Genomic DNA, 20,703 nt, shown 5'->3' on the forward strand with positions numbered 1-20,703 from the left:
TAGGTAAGGGTGTCTGTTTGAAAGCTGGCTTCTCTGGTACGGTGACATTGTTGCATAGCTTATGCCCTGGTTCGTCTTTCTGCAGTCAGTGTTCCTGGCAAAACTCCTTTGTTTGCTTTTTTCCTAATCCCTTGTTCCCAAAAGTCTTTCACTCTTGGAGGATTTACAGCTGAATGTGGTGCACATAGTCTTACAAGCTCAGCAAGGAGCATAACTTCAGCTGTAGTGTCTTCAGTCAGGGCACTGATTTCTGTATTTTGTGGGTTTTGATTATGTATCAACTGTATTTCTTTCAGTGGAGCAAGAAGTTCCTATAGAGCCTCCTAGTGCAACTACTACAACCACAATTGGAATTTCTGCGACTTCAACTACTTTCACAAATGCCTTTGGGAAGAAGAGAGCTAACGTGGTGACTACCCCCAGCACAAATAGAAAAAATAAGAAAAATAAAACAAAAGAGACTCCTCAGAATATGCAGATAATTTTGCCAGATCAGCATATATCTCTAGCACAGCAAAAAGCAGATAAAAATAAAATAAATGGAGAGCCAAGAGGTGGTGGTGCAAGTGGGAACAGTGATTCAGATAACTTGGATAGCACAGATTGCAATAGCGAAAGTAGCAGTGGAGGTAAAAGCCAAGAGTTGAACTTCACAATGGATACAAATTCCTCTGAGCGGCGCTATGCTTCATTGCTTATCCCCTCTCAGGAAGAAAAAACGAGCACCTCTGCTTCAAAAACACCAACGAGGTGAGACTGCCGTCTTGCTTCCTTATTGTTTCACAGGATTTTACCTATGCCAATGTAAATTTTCTGTAGCTTAAGCTTTACACCAGCTGGTACCTTGCCAAAGTCTTGAGAGTCTGAGTTTGCTTTATTTGCATAGCTATTAATTAATACTGTCAGTTTTGAACGCAACCTCTTTAAAATGGTAAAGATAAGATTTTTTGGCATTACTGGCTAGTTTTTAATACTACTTCAGCAAAACAGCCAGTTTTCTTTGTGCTGTTTAAGCATCCATGTTACATTGTCAACTTTATTAGAATAGATTTTAAAGTGAACATGCTGGAAATTTAAAAAGGAAGTGCCAGCTTTACTTATAATCTGTTCACAGAAGTGGTTTCATTACCTTTTGATTGTTTTATGGTTTCTTCATTAACTCATTTGAATTGCAATCTCTTTGTTTTAAGGAGAGAAGAAGTTGATGACTCTGAGCATTTTACCTGCCAGGTTGATGGCCAGTTTGATTTAACCTTGTCGAGCCAGAGGTGAGAGTCAGAAGAACTTGGTAAATGTACAGGGGCCATATGAATGGTTTGGAAGATCATTCAGTTGCCAGGGAATGAGCTAATAACTTTTATAACACCAGTTTCTGGTGTTATAAAACATTGATCTGAATCAAAAAGCTTAGATGCCATCTGAATCTGTAGTCTTCGCTTATTTTTACATATAAGTAGTATGAATCTGATCCTCCATAGTTTTTTCTTTTCTTTTCCTGCATTAAGGGAGGGGAGAGGGTACAGGGGTTGACCTACAGGATGCCTGTCTGACTGAGAACCCAGCATGCCAAGAATGCAAACATTACGTGATCAAAAAGGGCAGCAAGCGAGAGGGCTGGTGCCAGACTGATTGAGGCATTTGTCTGGAGAGAGTCAGGATTTTCTATTTTCTTTTCTTTTTTTCCCCAGATTAAAGTTAGGTGCAGAATTGAGTGGATTTGTCAGCCCTCGTGGTTGGGAGGTGTGTGCGTTTTGGATTACCCTTAGGAATGTTAGAAATTGGATTTTGTCTATGTTCTGTTTTATGAACAGAAATTGTTTTCTACCTTGGACCTTTTGTCCAAGGTTTCCTACAAAAGCCTTGGAATCCTGTGCAGTTCGCTACAGCAGGACTAACTGAATGCATACTTCTAACTCCTTGCTAGAAGCGGTGCTTCTGTTAGATAAAGTACACCTAAGAAATAAGACAGTATATAAATATCAAAACGGGGCTTGTATATTTTATTAACTTCCGCAGGTGCTCTTTGGCTCTTGCTACTAGGCAGACTTTGTCTGAAAATAATGTCTAAATTTGCTCTTCCCAACTTCCTCTTCTCTTTAGTTGTAGACGTGCTGATGACAAGGCTACTGTAATTGAAACTTAAACTCAGACTTCATAACGATGCTTTTCTGAAAACATACCTAGGCATTTTCAGACAAAGCAGAAAAAAGCTTTTAAAGTCTACTCTGGAATCGATATTCCACAGTGGGTTTCGTTCTTTTCTTTCATATGCTTTTTCTTGTTCACTTTGCCTCAATCTTACGGTTATCTGAGGACAAGTAAAGTTCTCCATAGAACTTTCAAATGCCTTGGGCAGCTGTATTATCAGAGAGCTAGAACTTACTAAGGTAAAGAGAGAAAATGCTGCCATTTTAAAAGGCATATTGTCTAAACATTGCTTTTCATATAATCAGTATGCTTGGGTTACTTAAATGTGGATAGATATCTGAAGTTTGTATAAAGTGTAGAATAAACAAACTGTGTGCCTGCAAGAAGACACAATGAATGTAAAATGCTGTAAAGAATGGGGAATAAAATGGATGAATAAAAACTCGCATATAGTAAAGAGGAGGAGTGATGCTCAGCAGGATAGCTGAAGCATGAGGTCCTCTGTAAATTTCCCAGCTATGCCATAGATTTGCTGGGTCAAATGACATAAGGCTAGTTTTTCAATGACTTGTGAAGATTGCTGCCTATGTTTCAGTGCTGCAGATAAACTTGTAAGCTCCCAATGCTGCTTTTTTTTCACCTCCACGTAGATCAGTTAGCCTGACGAGAGGTTGCCTGTTCTCTCTTTCTCTTTTTCTCTCTCACCCAAACTTTGCGTTGTTTCTATCACTAGACTATTGCTAGAGCTGTATTAGTACAGGTAATGATATTTGGGCACCTCCTTTCAAATTGATGTCACTGGGACTTAAACATGCTCAAATATCTGTGCCACAGTTACCCATTCATAAAATGGGGGGTGAGGAGTAGAAGCACTTCCAGGGAATCTGTAACAATGAGAGCTGAAAAACAGACATTTTAAAGTACTTAGTAAGAAAGAGACATTATTACCTAAGTACCTTTTCTTAAAAAGCTGTTCAAAAAGGAGAACACAGTATAGACACATAATTAGGATGTGCCTAAGTGGCTGTGTACTACCTGTTATAAACTATTTTAATCTGATGTCCTTTGTGCTTCTGGTATTACTTCATTCAGTTTAGTACTCCACTTTTTGGAGGAAGGGTATAGGCTGTGGATTAAAAGGTAAAAAAACTACCTATGAAGTCACCCAACAGTTGTTCCAGGTAGAAAATAAGAATGAAAACAGTTCATGCTAGTAGTTTTAAGTTGCAGAAATGTATGCTATAATTCTGTCATTTTATTCTGTAATTTGTAATCCGCACATTTCTGTTCCCAGACTTGATGGTGAAGGTCATTCAAATTCTTTGTCAACTACTTATAAGCCTGTTTCCCTGCCTCTGACCTCTCCAAATGTAAAGCTGAATCTGACTAGTCCTAAAAGAGGCCAGAAAAGAGAAGAAGGCTGGAAAGAAGTGGTTAGAAGGTAAAGACTTTTATTCTATTTTTAAAAACTGTCTGTGAGCTTTTTAGCTTGTAAATTTTTCTCAAATATAAAATGTCTAGCAAGCTTATTTAATTATTTAATTGTATAATTAATTTATAAAATATCTACCCCCCCTTACTCTTGCAGTGCTGTGAAAACAAATTGCAGTCCTAATTTGTAGTAACTCCTCACTAACTTAATGTCAATATGACATGAACATTTTATTTGGCACAAGGGTTTTCTTTACCTGTGACTTCAGCGGAGTAAAGGATGTGGGGATAAGATAAAAGGGGGAGGGAGTAGATGGCAGTGAAAAGCCCCTACAGCAGATGATTGCTTGCACATGAACTAAAGGCAGGATGGATGTTAGTAGAGTAGAGGAGAGGTAGGTGATCTCTTCAAGGCTAAAATTAGTTGTGCTTTGCGTGATGACCTAGATTGCTGATTCCATGGAAACTTATGTCATCTTAAAGTGAGTGCTAGAGGTGCAATTAGATTTAAAGACTTTCTGTAAAATAAACTTTCCTTTTGAAAATGTACTGGTTTTTTTATTATATGGCCATTAACATGCCAGTATCTTTCCTGTAACCTTTATGATGTCTACTACTTGTAAGTAGAAATGATCATCTGACTTTCCTTTTTTTTGTTCCCTTTATCAAAAAGGAATACAGAATGAACATACAAGTGTCAGATGCTTTGGGTGCACTTATGATGCCCTCCTGCTTTTGTGTTCTGCAATGGTAGTGACCAAATACGCTCATTTTAGAGAATTTTAGGCTATGTGCAAAGAACATAATTGTATGGAGGATTTAATGCATTCAGATTAGTGGAAGCCACAGACTGTTCTTAATAAAGGTTAAAAAGGCAGTTTAATCTGAAAATTTAAGTGTTTGAACCCTTTGAGAATTGGTTTGGTCTCTGCCCTTTGTTGTGTTCGCAAATGGGGTTCTCCATTGTGCCACAGCCTTGCTAAATGTATGGTTGCAGACTGCCCACCACTTGGTGAGTCATGCAGGCGTGAAACCATTAAACAGGCAGCTGACTTTTCCAGGGATGCACACAGACCCCGCCATGACCCTGGAGCTGCTCCATCTCTCCTCCTGGGTCTCGTAGGCTCAACTCAACTGCTTGGTTGGGTATTGTCTGCTCTTCTGCTGGAGGATGGTAGGGTTCTAGAAATGGCATCCAAAACCCGACCTTTCCTCATCCTTGAGGAATCAGGCCTTGTGTCATAACGAACATGCCCATAAAGTGTTCTGCCCTGGTGTTTCCTGTGCCCTGACTGAACAAAGCATGCATCCTGTCAAAGAGCTTTTTGATGCATATCCAAAAGGCCCAGGAGCTGCATGCCTTTCTCTCCTAAAATCTCTCCTCGTCTCAGCAAGAATTATCACTTCCTCTCCCTGTGAGTAACCCCCTGGCTAGAAGGGATGTCTGTCAAAGAAGTAATCAATGAAAACATCCCTTTTGCCCTTGACAGGCAAGTAGGCAGAGTTTTGAAAGACCCTCCCCCTAGCAACACTCTGCAGCCAGCACCAATTGAGCAATTTCAGCTGCAGAGAGGAGGGCGCTGCTGTTCAGGAGCAAAAAGGTACTGTTTTGGGCACATCTCAAGGTAAAAACGATCAAGCTTGGCGGGTAGGGAGGGAAGCAGCAGTGGGTGAGGGGTGGGTGGGGGCCTGGGCACTGGGGTGAGCTCTCCTGTAGGAGGAATGTTTCCATGGGTGGTGGCGTGGGGTTCCTAGTGGGCTGAGGTGGAAGCAGACCAAGGTACAACCGTACTTTACAGGAGCAAATTTACTTTACAGGAGCCCTGTGAATAATGTGGGCGTATCTTGAAAGTTAGGTGACGATGGAAGCTTGGGTTTGGGGAGGGAGTGGCTGAGATGCCTAGCTTGAGAGAGGAGCCTTGGGGGTAGAGGGGGGAAGAAAGCCCAAAGCTTCCCAAACAGCCTTGGGAGGAGAGCTGGATACGTGCTCTGAGGAGCTGGTTTCTGGGGATGGGGGAGAGTTATAGCATGTTCTCCTGGCAGGAGAGGGGGAAAGAAAAAAATCACCTTGGCAAGATGAGGTGATGCTTTAGAACATTTCCATGTATTTAGATTTGTTTAAAATAAAATGGATTTCCTTTAAGTCCTATTAAGTGAGAAACAATTTCCTGAGGATCAAGTTACTTACAAGTTTCCAAGCTAGGTGAAGCTGGCAGCCTTTTCAGGGGGTGGTGGTGATCTGTACAGTATTCAGAGGCGCCTGCACTGTGATCACAGTGGTTTCTGAAACCCCTTTGAATCCTCTCTAATTATTCAGCATTGAACTATTGCACATCACTGGCAAGCTTGAAAACAGTGTATGGGCTTGAGAGGTCCAGTCTTTAAAGTCTGGGGACAGTGCTGGCCCAGAGAGACCTTGGCTGGGGTCTGGATGCAAGCATAGCTCGTATTCAAAGACTTCCCAGTACTGTATGCCTGTGCTGACCCACCAATACCATGTGCATTAGAAAAATCCTAAATTGACTTATTTTGCTGAACCCATGGGTTACACTGTTGTGGCCTGACAGTAAGCCTGCTTCTGAAAGTCTGTGCTGCCTTCACAGTGGCTTCCAGCAGCTCCTTAAATCGCAGAACTGCACAGTTTAACTGTCTGCCATCCACCTTGTGTAGTGTGACTAATAAATCACCAAAAAAGTTTTAGATCTCAAGGTCTGAGAGAGGTGGATACTGAAAGGGTTGCGAATGCAAGGGGTATTACAGAACTGATCACTGGGAAAACATTGGAAAACCACCTTCTCCTTGCTATAAACCCTTGCTATAAAGGATCAAAGTAGCTAAGCTTTGGTCTTTTATATTTGAAGCAGCGCTATTTATGTACATTTAGGTTGATAAGCTAAGGATTTGAAGGTACACAAGGTAAAATCCAAAAGTGTTTCTGAAGCAGTGTGAGGCACATACATCTGTATTATAGCAGTGGTAGAATAAATGCTTCTGGAGAATCCTTGTCAGGTACTGAGGATGATGAGTAATTTGAGGGGGGCGGGGAGTTAGAGAGGCTCCAAAGGATGAAGAAAATATCAGCAGAAAACCACTTGCTGCCCTGAAACTTAAGAATATTGCTTCAGCCACCTGTCAGACAGCAAGGGATTTTTGTATGCCTGTAAAGTTTGAATACATTTCACAGATTTGGGATCTTTGTGATACAGGTCGAAGAAATTATCCGTCCCAGCTTCTGTTGTATCTAGAATAATGGGAAGAGGTGGGTGCAACATCACAGCAATTCAAGATGTCACTGGTGCCCATATTGACGTTGATAAGCAAAAAGATAAGAATGGAGAGAGAATGATTACTATAAGGTACAGTATCTAGAAATGGAAGTCTTGAGTTAGTCCACAATGTCATTTATTAAGAAGTTTGCTTTTTAAGATGGGACATATTTAGCTTCTCGGTACTCGAATAGAACATACATTACTGCTACCAAGATATGCTGAAGGTCTACTTCTTCAAAGATAATCCTTAAGATACACAAAAGTCAAGAAATAACTTATTGCAGTAAACATGCAGTAGACTTGCACATCAGTATAAAATTGAGGCTATGGAATGTTGCAGAAAGTGGAGTTTCCTTTTGCAAAAGATAAATATGTTTGTATTTAATCTAGGGGTGGTACAGAGTCAACGCGATACGCAGTGCAACTCATCAATGCCCTTATTCAAGATCCTGCCAAGGAACTGGAAGACTTGATTCCTAAAACTCACATAAGAACACCTGCTTCAAGTACCAAATCAATCCATGCAAACTTTTCATCTGGAGTCAGCACTGCGACTGCTTCAAACAAGAACTCCTTTCCTCTTGGAGCACCGCCCCTAGTCACATCGCAGTCATCGACACTATCTACTTTCCAGCCTACTAACAAATTAAACAAGAATGTCCCAGCGAATGTGCGCTCATCTTTTCCGGTGTCTCTTCCTCTAGCTTATTCTCACCCTCATTTTGCCTTGCTGGCTGCCCAAACTATGCAACAGATCCGGCACCCTCGCTTACCTATGGCCCAATTTGGAGGAACTTTTTCACCTTCGCCAAACACTTGGGGACCATTCCCAGTGAGACCAGTTAACCCGGGCAGCACAAACAGCTCTCCAAAGCATAATAGTTCAAGTCGTGTAGGTAGTCAGAATGGAAATATTTTACAGACGGAGTCTTCTGGATTAGCTACTTCTAGTTGTCCCATTACTGTTTCTTCTGTAGCTGCTTCCACCCAACCGCTGTGTGTAACCAGTAATCGGACTCCCTCTTCAGTCAGAAAGCAGTTGTTTGCCTGCGTTCCCAAGACGAGTGCTGCAGCAACAGCAATCTCAACTGTGACGAGCACCTGTAGCGCTCTGCCTTCAGCTTCCTCTGCCCCCCCAAACAATGGGCAAGTGCCCACAGCATTTCTTCCATCTAATGCTCCACAAACGCAGCATTCTGCACTTAAAGCGGACTCTTTCTCAGCTGTCTCAGCACCCAAAGAGAAGGTGTCAACACCAGACCAGCCCGCTGCAAATGTGTGCGCGCCATCTTCGGTTGCAAGTAGCTGCAGTATGTCAGCTAGCAGCAACTCAGGAGTCACTGAAACTCACCCATCGAGCAGCCCTGCACCGCTAAATAATGTCCAAGATGAAATACTGCCAACCAGCATGTCAGAGATCAATCCTTCCATGTCGATGCCTTTTTCATCCAGCTCAGAAACTGCTCCTTTAAGCTTAGCGTCACCCAGGTCAGTTGTTGCAGATAATCAGGACAACAGTAACTTACCTCAAGTAGCTGTACCAGCGCCTCGAGTTACTCACAGGATGCAGTCCAGAGGTTCTTTCTATTCAGTGGTACCAAATGCAAACCTCCATCAAGACCCTCAGTCTATTTTTGTTACAAATCAAGTTCCTTTAACACCTTCTCAAGGTCCACCTGCTGCAGTGCAGCTTTCGTCAGCCATGAACGTTATGAACGGTTCTCAGATGCACATTAACCCAGCAAACAAATCATTGCCTCCTACCTTTGGGCCAGCAACGCTCTTCAATCACTTTAGTAGTCTTTTTGATAGCAACCAGGTGCCAGCTAACCAAGGATGGGGAGACTGTCCACTCTCTACCCGAGCAGCAGCTGACCCATCTTTCACTGTTCAGTCTACCTTTCTGAATAACTCTGTGCTAGGACATGTGGAAAACGTGCATCCTGACAACTCCAAGGCTCCTGGTTTCAGGCCACCTTCCCAACGGGTTTCGACTAGTCCTGTAGGTAAGTCATGCACTGGACAGAATTCTTTCTCCAACCATTACACTTTGATCATCTCAAACTGGTTGAGAAGTAGTTTAAAAATGACAGAGAATACTCAAGTAACAAGGATGGGCTATTTTTTCCAAGTGCTCTTTAAAATGTTGATGACTATATTTTTTTCCTCTTTTCTTCAGCTCTTCTAGGATGTTAGGTGTTGGGAACATTGCAGATGTTGCATTGCTTGTCCTCTGTAAGACACAGGAATGTTTCCACCTGTTTGTAAATGAGTTCAGAGGGCATTGATTTTAGCTTTTGGGTTGGAATGGAACATAGGGTTGGGTGATACCAGACCTAAAACAGCGGGGCCAGGGGTCTTGACAGGTTCCAGCTGCAGGAGTGACTGCATACAGTGGTTCAATATTTTATCTGAGACTCTAGCTTGACTCAGTGAGGGTAAACTCCCTGTACTTTTTTTCTCTTGATATGGTGCTGGGATTTTAATAAGCTTATGTTGTGCTTTGGGAAATTGGTGTGCTCCTGTGTGGTGTGTTTTATTAGGAAGTTACTGTCCTTCTGCTGTTAAGTATAGTAGTTCAAGCTTATCTGCATTTATTTGAAATGAGTTAGGAACACTCACAGTGAGTTCCCTGCCCTTGCTGTGCTCTGCCTAGAGGATTATTATCATCTTAGTGTTCAAACTATGTTGCAGGCAACTGACTGCACCCATTTGGCTGGAAGAGACCCTCAAGAAATCTAGTCTGTGCCACCCTGTTCTCCATTCTTGCCATAATGGCTTTATGGTGCCTTGAAGCTGGGTAGCTGTAGAGCCTTGCTTTGAAGTTGTCTTTACCCCTGCAGTGTATGTTAGATATTTGGGCTAACGCTTCAGGACTTGAATACTGGATTGGGACAAGTCAAGTAGTTTGACTTTCAGACTAAAGCAGAAGGGGGCATTTGGAAGACATGGTGGTGAGGAAAGAAGATTTTCAGCATTCCCATTTCTCTCGGTTGATTTACAAATGTGCAGGACTTCTGAGAACCAGAACACTTCTCTCTGACTATCTTTAACCACAAAACTGGGATGTTTGCTATGACTGTAGTTTTCTTAACAGTTTAATTTGGGCTGTGTAGCTCTGCAAAGTGAGTGAATACCTAGTGCACGTCCAGTTTCAGCGCAGTAAGCAGAACCAGATGTAACTAAGGCTGTGGAACGTAAAGTAACTGGACCTTGTTTGTCAGATAGGTTGCTAATAAAAGAATTGCCAGACCCTCCTCAGCAGAATCCAGAAACATTTTACATTGGCTCAGCTTTTTCTCTGCAGTGCTCTAAACTGGGAGTTGGCTGTTGCTGGAATAACCCCTGGGGAAGGAAGCTTATGGCACATGGGATCTGCGGATTTTTTTGATGATTGCATCCTGCGTATACAAAGATGGCTGACCGGGACTTCCCATAGCAGCAAAAAAATTTTTCTGTTCCCTTATGCTAAGTCATCTGTTTGTCATTGGGAAAAATTTCTTGGTCCTTTATATATCCTTAAATGACTGTAAGTATTTAAAAGGTAGTCTAAATCTGTGTCTTCCCTGAGTTAAAAAGGTTAGGTGGATACTCACATGGTTTACTTTGGGGAGATAAGTGTGAAGTTCTTCTCAACTGAAGGACAAAGATATTTGGGCAGAACACATTTTTTCTGATCTAGAATTTGATTCCGATATTGCAAAGTGAAGAAAAACTGCAAATAGGTAGATGGGCCGCTAAAAATTCTGCTTGGCAGGAGGTGACTGGTTAGTCAGGTATTTAGTTGATTCATTTAATGTCATTCTACTTAGTACTGCTTTTGATCACCTTTGTTTCAGAATCTAAATTCTGTCACATGAGGGGGGTGGAGGGTGGTTAGGAGAGCCTGGGGAGAAGGGGATGTTTTGAAGGTGTGATAGTAAGGAAAGCAGCGGGGACGGCTGGCTGAGGGACCTTTCCGATGCCTTCCCTCGGAGCATAAGTGTGGTCCTGTGGTCTGTCCACCTATCTCATTCACTGGCTCTTCCCCGGGTGACAGACCTTTCTGCTCAGCTCAGCCTCTGAGGTGGGTTGAACTGGGGACTACCTTGGGTGTTTCCATAGGGTTTGGTGGCAGGTTTCATGAGACTTTGAGAAGGGGGGAGAAGGGCCAGTCACTGCTGGCTTATGCTTTGGCAGTAGTGCGATGGACCAGGAGCAGTCTGGGCCTTGCCTGGCAATTCAGTATACTTCTGTGTGATGAGAGGGAGTAGTAATGGCCGTCAAAGCAGGTGGTCACCGATCCTGAATCTTAACTGTGACTCTACGCTTGATGGAGCAGATGTTTGTCTTTTGTGCCTGTCCTGCACAGTTGGGCTGTGGCAAATTTTTCCACAAATCAACAACTCTTGGTGATCACCTCTAAGCTGATTTGGTGGAGATTTAATATAATTAGATTGTGCACTAAACCAGCTTCTTAACAAGTTGTCACCTCAGGGTGGAGTTTGGGTACTCAGCTTTTCCTGTTCATGGATAAGCTCAGTTGCAGCTCTAGTTTTCTCTGATTCACCAGCTCCTTTGTGGCATAGATACATGTGCAGATCTCCTCACCGGCTGTGGATCTGTTCTGGAAATGGCCTTTTGTCTCACTTGTGTCTGTAGATCTCTTGTCCTAGCAGCTTGCAGATCGAGGGCAGACTTAGACCAACCATTTGGGGAGGCTGTGGAGAAGACCAAAAGAAGTCTATTTGTTACTTCTTTCCTCTGCATTTTAAGAAGGGGTTTGAGACCTTGCTCACATGGCATTAAAAGGTATCACAAACTTGAAATTTGCCACCTTAGGAAGCAGCACATGAGTATGAAGTTGCATGAGATGGTCACTCCATGTAAAACAGGGAGCCCAGCCAAGTGTTGCGTGTGGCTGTTTCCCTAAAGGTGGAGGTAGCCCTTGCAGTAACCGGAGGGCTTTGATAAACTGAATTTTGAGCAGAGTTTTTGTGAGATTGATACACCGGTCTTGAAAGCTCAGTTATGCTCTCAGAGCCTGATGAAGAGTTTGAATTCATGGCCCAAGTAACTGCAGAGTATGGTATTGCAAAAGGTTTTAGTGTTACAAAACCTGATTTTGTTGGTAAGTACATAAATAGGAAACTCATTACTGAAATCAGAATTCTGTAAGTCATTGTTCACAGAAGCCATTTTTAAAATTGAGCAAAGGTTTTCTTAATCCACTTTTATGAAAGGCAAGATAATGATAAAAAGTGTTCTTTACAACCTGAAAACTGACTACTCTGTTGAACTTGTGCATGTCTGGCTGTCACACTTCCTTCAGCCTGTACAAAATATGCATCAGTGATGAAATGGTCTTGGCTGTACAGTCATTGCACTTTGAAAGCTGTGTACCCATCCTACCAAGCCTTCAAAAGACACAGCTGCGCATCTCTCTTCTGCAGAAGAGCTATTTTTGTCATAATCTCTGCCTTGTTCTCTGTTTAGGAAACCAGCAGTCCCCATGGGCAGCAGCAACTCTGTTACACCTTCTGTATGGGGCAGAGACTTGGGATCTTCAGCAGTTTGTCAGCCAGCTGGAAACTTGTTTTTGATGTGTGGTGGAATCGATCACCATAGGGGCCTTTTGACTACCTCTGCGTTGACTTTTGTGGATGGAGGCTTAGCAAGAGTGTCCCATCAGTACCTCCATGGCAGATGCACAGGGAGGGCCCTCAGCTGGAGGCGTTGCAATCTGCTTACAGCTAAGCTTCGTGCTGGAGGCCAGTCTGCAGCTCTAGACAGACACAGATCAATCAAACTGTGTTTACAGGCAGCCTGTGCAGGCATTAGCATCCTCATAGCCATGGAGTCTTGCACTTTGTGCTGTGACAAACCCGGAAAGATTGTCCTCCCATGCTCAGGTTCCTTCATCTGAGCACCCCATGTTCTGTTGGTGGTGGTGATTTATTTCTCCTTGTCTGTCATGGAGTCTTCTCTTTTTTAACCTTTGGGGTAGGGCTAGTGAGAAAAATACCTCTTTCAAATCCAGTGAGTCATTTCTGTCAATGTCAGCAGGTTGGATCTGGCACTTCTAGAATCAGTAAATCAGGTTGGCTTGGTTGATAATATTGGGGGGAAAAGACCTGGCTTTCAGGAACGTATCCAAGCGATGAAAGGTGCACCTCTAGTCTATGACCTAAGGTATTGCCTGTCACCACTGCTGTTTGCAGACTGCTGTGGTGTAAGTAGATACAACCTTCAACCTTGCTCTGCAGCAATGTAGGCTGGTCCTGGTTGTGGTCATTTTCAAATGTTTAAATGGTTTGGAAACTAGTCTTGTTTAATAGGCCCTTGAAACTAAACCCAAAACTCAGGTGAACATATGGCCATGCCTGTTTCTGATTTCAGGTAATAATGTGTGATGAGAGCTTTTACAACATTTTGGAAAAGTACTTAAAAGCTTTAGCTTATTAAAAAACTGTAATTCCCCCTTGCTAATAATTTTCGTGGGACTTTGAACTTTCTCTCCATCTCTCCCTTCGTCTCATGCATCCCTGTAGAAAGCAGTCCCCTTGCCTGTTGTGCTGTGCATCATCAGCCCTGTTTCTCTGGACACAGCATTCTCTGACCGATCTGTATGTTAATGTACCTATAGGATGGCAAAAACTGTACTGCAGTGAACTACTTCCCTGGTGTTGGATTCCCCTGGGACTTTCACAGAGCCCTGTATCCCTGTTTGACTTGTGTGGCTTTTCTGTAAATAAAGATCCTTGCCACTCCCAGCTTTCCTTTTTTGCCCTCCCTCTAAGATCATTTCATTTCAGTGACCAAAGGGATGGCTGTTTTTGTTAAAACTTCAGGCCAAAACAGTGGACAGAAATGCCTTCTGTTGGTTTCTAAGGGAGAATCGTGCACCTGTAAAATGAACTTACCATGTGCAGATACCCCTGAAGGTGATGAGGTGCTTTAATTATATTTGGAGCACTAGGTCTCTCTGGTGCTTTGAAGCAGGTTCCCAAAGAGAGATATTTAATCAAATTTATGTTTATTTCAGGCTTACCCTCTCTAGATCCATCCAACAGCTCTACAACTTCTTCTTCAGGTCCTTTGACAGGCTTTTCAGCAAACATACAAGGAGCACGGGTTTACCTTCAAGGGCCAGCGCCTGTTGGGACTCCCAGCTTTAACAGACAGCATTTTTCACCACATCCTTGGACAAGCGCAACAAATTCATGTAGGAACTTCATGGGTCTGTCTTAGTTAACTATAAATTCATAGCTATTGTCTTTAGTAGATTTGTAACTTTAGAAGAAATTACCCAGTGATGCACAAAATGCTTTCCAATTGCTTTTAGCAGCTGTGAGGATGGCGTGCAAATCCCAAGCTGTACTATTTTGTGTTTTTTCCCATGTAAAATGCCACTAGTTCTGGTAACAATACTAAAGGCATATTTGGGCAAAAAATCAGTCATCATAGGCTCTGAGAGGAGAGGGTATGAAGCTGTGGGGGAGTGGAGGTAATTATACCAAGCTAAAGATTCCCCTCTAAACAGTATGAGTGTAATATTAGGTGAAAATGTCATGTTTGCTATGGTTTGAAGTTATACTTGCCCTTTTTTTTTTTTTTTTTTTTTAAATTGGGATTCTGGAATTATTTCATGTTACTTAAAATGTTCCAAAATCTTTAAGCATCATCCAAGGTAACAGTGGGTTTTCCTCCTAATGGGAAGAACATGGAAGTAGCTTTACAGAAAATATGGGTCTTTGATTCAGAATCTTAAGTGAAGAGGCTTTTCATGTCACTTCATGAACTTCATTGCCACTCTGAGCTTAAGAACCAAAATGTTTAAATGAGTGCTCAAAGGAAGTTGGATTTCCCAAGAAGAGTCAGTGACGCTTCTGAAGTTGGTGGGATTTATGCTCTTGCATTACACATGTGGCTTTGGGAAGCTAATTTCTCTTCTGCTGGAAGTAGTAGATACCAAAACCAGGCTGTTTATATATTTATGGTATTTTGGCTGATATTTTCACCTCTTTCTGAAACTCTTCCATGTTTCTTATTCTTTCTTGTAACTAATGTAGATGTATTGCTATGTCATGAGAATATCACATGATTCTGATGGCTGAAAGCATTTGTGTTATAATGTTGATTTTAGAGTTAAAATAAACTAAACAGAATTTCTGTGTAAGACTTGTAGAATGCTTGCCAAAAAAGCCTTTAAAACCTTTTTATAATTTGCTTTGAGATAATGTTAGGGGGATAGCATTTATGCTCGCTAGCTTTTGTGCTTTGTGTGTAATTAAACAAGAGAAATACTCTTTTCAGCAGGTGAATCTCCTATTCCATCAGTTTCCTCAGGATCATCTTCACCCCTTTCAGCTGCTTCTGCACCTTCTAACTTGGGCCAGCCAAAAATGGGTAATGCCAATCAAGATCGAAAGGTACCCCCTCCCATTGGGACAGAAAGGCTTGCTAGAATTCGACAGGGAGGATCTGTCACTCCCACGCCTTTAGGAACCAACTTCACAGCTCCTGTCGGTCATAGTGGTATTTGGTCCTTTGGAGTTAACAGTGTATCTGGTAAGTCTGTTGTACAGCCTAGGGTAGCCTAAAGAAGCTTCTGGGGCCTTTCGGAAGTACTACATTTGAAGAGAAAGTTGGGGAGGAGGAAGAAAGTTCCACAGTCTGTAATCAACTTTCCTGTAGTACGTCCTGAGGGGAGAACTCATGTCAGTGGTGGGAGAGTGCCTATCAATGAAAGTGCTGTGGTTTTCTCTAATGTAGGTAGTTCTCACCCAGCCTAGATTATCTGTCAGTGTACACTTGTAAACCCTGAGAACAGTTCAGAAATTTCATATCAAGTCTATTGAATGATAGAGAATTTAAAAACTAAACAACTTTTATCTGTTAAGGGGGTCCATTTACAAGGCTGACCCTTGGCCTAAAAGGGCAACTGCCTCTGGTCCAAGTTTCTAGCTTGTTTTCCATTAACATTTTGAAATGTTAGTTGTGGTACAGCTCATGCACCCAGAAACACACAGTTGTGGATGCTGATTTTTTGCATTGATCTCCTCATGACTCTTGAATAGTATGGGGTAACTCCTGTTCTAGGCAGCCCCAGTTTCAAAAGAATGACTTTGAAACAGCTGAAGTTTTACATTCAGTTTCCTGATAGTTTGAGGGTCTTGTGGAAAGGAAGAGCTGCAGCATTTGAGGTGTAAAGTGTTTCTATTGGTAACTTTAAAGACAAATGTTTAATAGTCCTGTATTTGTTAAATTTTCAGTGAAGCCCTCCATACTTTGGTTAACTTAGTGTCTCAGCATTGCTGTGTTTTTTCAAGAAAAGCTTGTATGTGCTCACAGACAATGCTCGGAGGTTTATTGGATCCTAGCTGTTCTGCTGTGGACACCTGAAACTTGCCATTACTAGTAGTCCCCATTATCTCCACACTTGTCTGGAGGATCAAGATGAATGTACATGTAGATGGCATGTGCCTGGCCAAACTTTCCTGGCCTCACCAGTCTCTCTTCTTTCCCTATTTTTGCCTCTGTCATACGCATAACTTTTTTCTGTGTTCCTATGGTACATGGGAGGATGTGGGAGCTGGAGGGAAAGAAAGTGTGTGTGTGTGTGTAGCCAGCCTTATATAGTGTTGCCTGCTGCAGCTTCCCTATGAGAGGCCTTGGTGCTACAGATAAGACTTGTGTGTTTGCATTGTCTCTAATGGGTTAGCCTAAAAACTGCAAGTATCTTCCTGCTTTGCGTAGGCTGTGGCAGGTCTGCCTTTGCGCAGCTGCCTTTGCGCAGAGCAGAGCCCTGAGATACCTCTGCGGCTGTGTGTTTTCAGCAAGCATTTGGATGTCTGTAGGTGTGTGCAGCTGCTGAATTCTACTCCAGAGTGTCGTCAATGAATTGTAATCAGCCATTTTCAATCTTCTTTCCAGAAGGCTTGTCAGGTTGGTCTCAGCCTGTCATAGGAAATCATCCGATGCATCAGCAGCTGTCGGACCCAGGCACATTTTCTCAGCATCAGCCAATGGAGAGAGATGATTCTGGAATAGTGGCTCCCTCAAATATTTTCCACCAACCTATGCCAAATAGTTTTGTGGATTTTTCTAAAGTAAGTTACTGAGGGTTGGATTTAGTCTATGAAATGACTGTTTACACTCTATGTGTGTGTGCCTCTTCTACTGTTGCTTGCTGCACCTAGTCCTGAACTTCCTTTCATCCTAGTACTGACTAGAAAAGGTGCCCAAGCCTGGTGGCGTATTTAAACAAAACCAGAATTTGTAGATTGCAGATGTTCTCTTGTGAAGTAGCTGAATGCCTCCATTGCTCTCCAGTGTTTCCTTTCTCAGACGCTCAGTTGCTTGGAAATCAGCTCTTGAGGCTGATTAAAGGTTTGCTTAATGCTTTCAGTACAAACCATGCCTTTCTTAAGGAAGCGGCAGGATGAGAGGACCGCCTGTAAGTCTGTGCCCGTATGTTAACACTGGAAAGTAGCCTGAGGCAGACAGATGTAGCCAAGCCACAGTCAGCCACCACTGGAGGTGGTGGTCCAGGGTGAGGTGCTCAACAGCAGACCTGCTCACAGCATGTTTCAGAAGTAGCTGTAGCATGTGCTCTTGGGATCTTCTAAATTGCAGAGCAGCGATCATTCAAACATGGGAAAGAAATCTCATCATTGCAAAAAGCTGCTCTATAACTTGCTCTTTCTGAACTGGAAGAATATTTTAGATGGCCATTAGTAATTTATAGAAAATCTTCAACTCAGAGTCTTGTAGGCTCAAGCTGTATTACAGGCTTTGCTGAAGTGCAGCCCCTGGCTGCAGCCCTGTGTGCACCAAGGTTATTGTGTGCTGCAGAGGTCAGTGGAGGGAGCACTGAGATCACTTTGTAGAGCTGCTGTGTCTGGCTTTGTGGGGTGATCTGAAAGCGCTGTGCAGAGGCTGCTGCATACTGGGGAGGTGTAATTTCAGAAAAATGGGTAAACTGACTTGAATCTCAAGCTCTGAAGAGTCACTGTATTCCATACTCTGCCTAGGTGTGCAGTGATGCTTCGTTTCCTTGCAGTGCTGAGATATTTGCCAGTAGGTGAACATTACATATGGATGTGAACTGTCTCTGTCATCTTGGCAGATGTGGTACTATGGTCATCCTTCACAACCAGTGCCTTCTTCACTGACAGTGCTTTCTTTTTCCCTCAGGGCCTACCGATTTCCATGTACGGTGGCACTCTAATACCCTCACACCCTCAGCTAGCGGATGGCCCAGGAGGCCCCCTCTTTAATGGGCTCCATACTCCAGATCCTGCCTGGAATCCCATGATCAAAGTTGTCCAGAACTCAACAGAATGTACTGATGCTCAGCAGGTAGTGTGGCTGCCTTTTTCCACCTTTGCTTACCTGGGGCTTTTTACGGTGTTGTGCTTTGTTTCGTTTTTCTTCATTTTTGGATAGGTGTCATTTTTTTCAGTTCTTTGATACTAGAATTGAGATCATTTGCATGACTTTTCCCCTACAGTGTGTGTGTGTTTATAAAAAATATATGGCACCATCTGTACCAAACCTTTCAGGTAAAATAAGCAGCATTTCAAGACTGCTCAGCCAGGTAATCGACTTTGTTATAAACGAGAGGGTTTATATCCATACTCAGCATCTTGCAGGTTGTCAGTCAAACCTTGGCCAGAGCTGAAGAGGGCTCCCAGCCTTTGGACAGTCTGTTTGTATGTTAGGGGGAAGCCTTAAGCTTGCCCTCTAGTGGTTAAACGCTCTGTTAAAGGAACCTTTATTTGTTTTCATAATAGACTTGTCTTTTTATTTCTTGCTGTAGATTTGGCCTGGCACCTGGGCACCTCACATTGGAAACATGCATCTCAAGTACGTCAACTGATTTAAGGGGGTCTATCCTTTTTTAGCCTTGTTTGGGAATCTTTATGATCATGAAGAACCCTGGGGATTTTTTAATGTGCCTAACTAAGCAATTTTCTGTGGGCTGTAACAATGGAAACTTGATTGCCCGTTGTATAAGAACAAATTGATTTACCTGTACAAACTGATTCTGTTCTCCAGTTAGTTTAGCCGTTTTGAACTTAAAAATCGGATTAAACTAGTGCTTTTGGCTAAACACTACTGAATGCTCCTTGTATGCAGCACAGAACTAGCTGATTACATGATTTCAACCTTTTAGGGTGGTAAATACATGTATAATTGTTTACATACTTAAAAGGAAAAGCTGAGTAAATTTCATGTCGTATAGTGGCTCTACTTTATGTAGCCTGTATTATGTGAAATATTTACCTGAGTATTCAATAAAAGGCGAACAGTATTTATAGGTTGTGTGTGAGAATTTTGGAAGAGGCTGTCATCGGAAGCTGCTGCCGTGCCCAGTGATGCATCTTTTCAGGGTCACCTAATTAGCAAGTGGATACAGTCAGGGTTTGGGGGGGAGGGTTTTGATATGCAGTCGTCTGTGATATGAGGTCTGCTCAGTCGTTCCCCCTGCCAGTTGTTAGCCTTTTTTTTTTTTTTTTTTCTCCTCATGTGAACACAGTTGTGCATTATTTTTTTCCTACTGGTTTAGTTCTGCTGCTTCTAGCACTCTTTTCCCAGGTGGGTTCCTTGAGAGATCAGGTTTTGTTCAGGGGCTGGAAATAAGGGCCGAGTTGACAATGTGGCAGCTGATGGCATCTTAATTTGCAGAAGGTAAATAGGTAGCTCACAGGTAAATGCAGGGTTTCTTCACCTGACTCGCTGTGACCAGCTGCTAGAAGCAGATCTTAGGAAAGCAGAGACCACTTCCCACTAGAGGAAAATGTCATTTATACAATTCTAAGCTTTTTGTAACTCTCTAAATCTGGTAAAAGCTCCTCAAGTCCTTTCTGTGAGGAAGAAGGGGATTTTTCCAGACTGCTTAAGGTGAATATCCATTCTCTACCCAGGTGCAGAAGTTCTCCACTTTCTGCACTTGGACTATGTTTATTTCTGCTTCTGTTCAGTGGCAGTAACTACACTGAATATTTGGTCCATTCCTCAAGCAGGTGATGACAGTGCATGTAGTGTCCAATCTAATGGACCACTTTCTGTGGTCTCTCAGACCAGATGGAGACTTCTCCACCTTCTCCGGACAAATCCTTACATGCAGCAGCAAAGGTTCCCCAGGAAAAGCATAAGGAAGGAGTACTGAAAACCCAAAGTGCACAAGCAATATCAGAGTACTGCAGGCAAATAAGCCTCAGAAATGCTACTGGATGATCTATTCAGATATTCTTCTTAGTATTTCAGGAAGAAATGCAAAAAACATTGAACTGCTGCTGCTCCCCCATAGTGCAAACACCAAAGGAGAAACACTTGTGTTAAGAGTAATTGTATTGAAAACAAATGGTATTGTAGTGCAATAGGTGTTTGCTCTTGGGGTGAGTTGCAGCGGAGGGGTGGGGCCTTAGGCCCCTCCCCCACCCCACCCATGTGGGCTTCATGGCTGCAACGGGCACAGCCACCTCCTCCTGCCCCATCCCGGGGAGCCACCATCTCCCTATCCCAGAGGGCTACAGCTCTACGCCAGGTGGCACAGTCTACTCCACCACGCCAGGGGGTAAGACCCAGCACGGGGATGGGGTTGTCCTTTGAATGGAATGGTGGCCTCAGCTGCCCCATCCCTGCCTAAATTAGGCAGCTCCTTCCTGAGTGGGTCCTTTCCTGGGCCCTCCACCTTGCAGCTTGGTCCTTAGGGGCATGGGCACCTGCTCTGGGTGCCACATCCTGGCAGGCCCATGGGGTGGTGGCTTCCCTGGCAGCCCAGAGCTGGAGTGGAAAAGGGAACCCCAAAACTTTGTAGGCAGATACTGCTAGAAGTTAGGGCCATCATTGCCCTGTGATACCTGGG

The 20,703-nt window shown here is 43.0% G+C and overlaps 1 protein-coding gene across 15 annotated transcripts in view; it reads left to right on the top strand.

Moving 5' to 3' along the window:
• Positions 1 to 20,703, top strand: part of ANKHD1 (ankyrin repeat and KH domain containing 1) — a gene marked incomplete at its 3' end in the record, with an annotated part of 121,926 nt that overhangs the window by 99,429 nt on the left and 1,794 nt on the right. For 3 of the 15 annotated variants that reach the window (XM_082324262.1, XM_082324266.1, XM_082324277.1), the window contains 11 exons: positions 297 to 750; positions 1,191 to 1,268; positions 3,443 to 3,589; positions 5,070 to 5,180; positions 6,786 to 6,935; positions 7,239 to 8,854; positions 13,873 to 14,067; positions 15,144 to 15,398; positions 16,764 to 16,939; positions 18,027 to 18,191; positions 18,652 to 18,698. In XM_082324262.1, the coding sequence (XP_082180388.1) occupies positions 297 to 750; positions 1,191 to 1,268; positions 3,443 to 3,589; positions 5,070 to 5,180; positions 6,786 to 6,935; positions 7,239 to 8,854; positions 13,873 to 14,067; positions 15,144 to 15,398; positions 16,764 to 16,939; positions 18,027 to 18,191; positions 18,652 to 18,698 (3,394 nt within the window). Of the gene's footprint in view, positions 1 to 296; positions 751 to 1,190; positions 1,269 to 3,442; positions 3,590 to 5,069; positions 5,181 to 6,785; positions 6,936 to 7,238; positions 8,855 to 13,872; positions 14,068 to 15,143; positions 15,399 to 16,763; positions 16,940 to 18,026; positions 18,192 to 18,651; positions 19,169 to 20,703 lie in introns of those variants that run through there. The other 12 variants (XM_082324274.1, XM_082324278.1, XM_082324273.1 and 9 more) reach the window with 11 other exon arrangements.

The sequence above is a fragment of the Platalea leucorodia genome (assembly GCF_965183815.1).
Source record: "Platalea leucorodia genome assembly, chromosome: 11".
Classification (NCBI taxonomy): Eukaryota; Metazoa; Chordata; class Aves; order Pelecaniformes; family Threskiornithidae; genus Platalea; species Platalea leucorodia.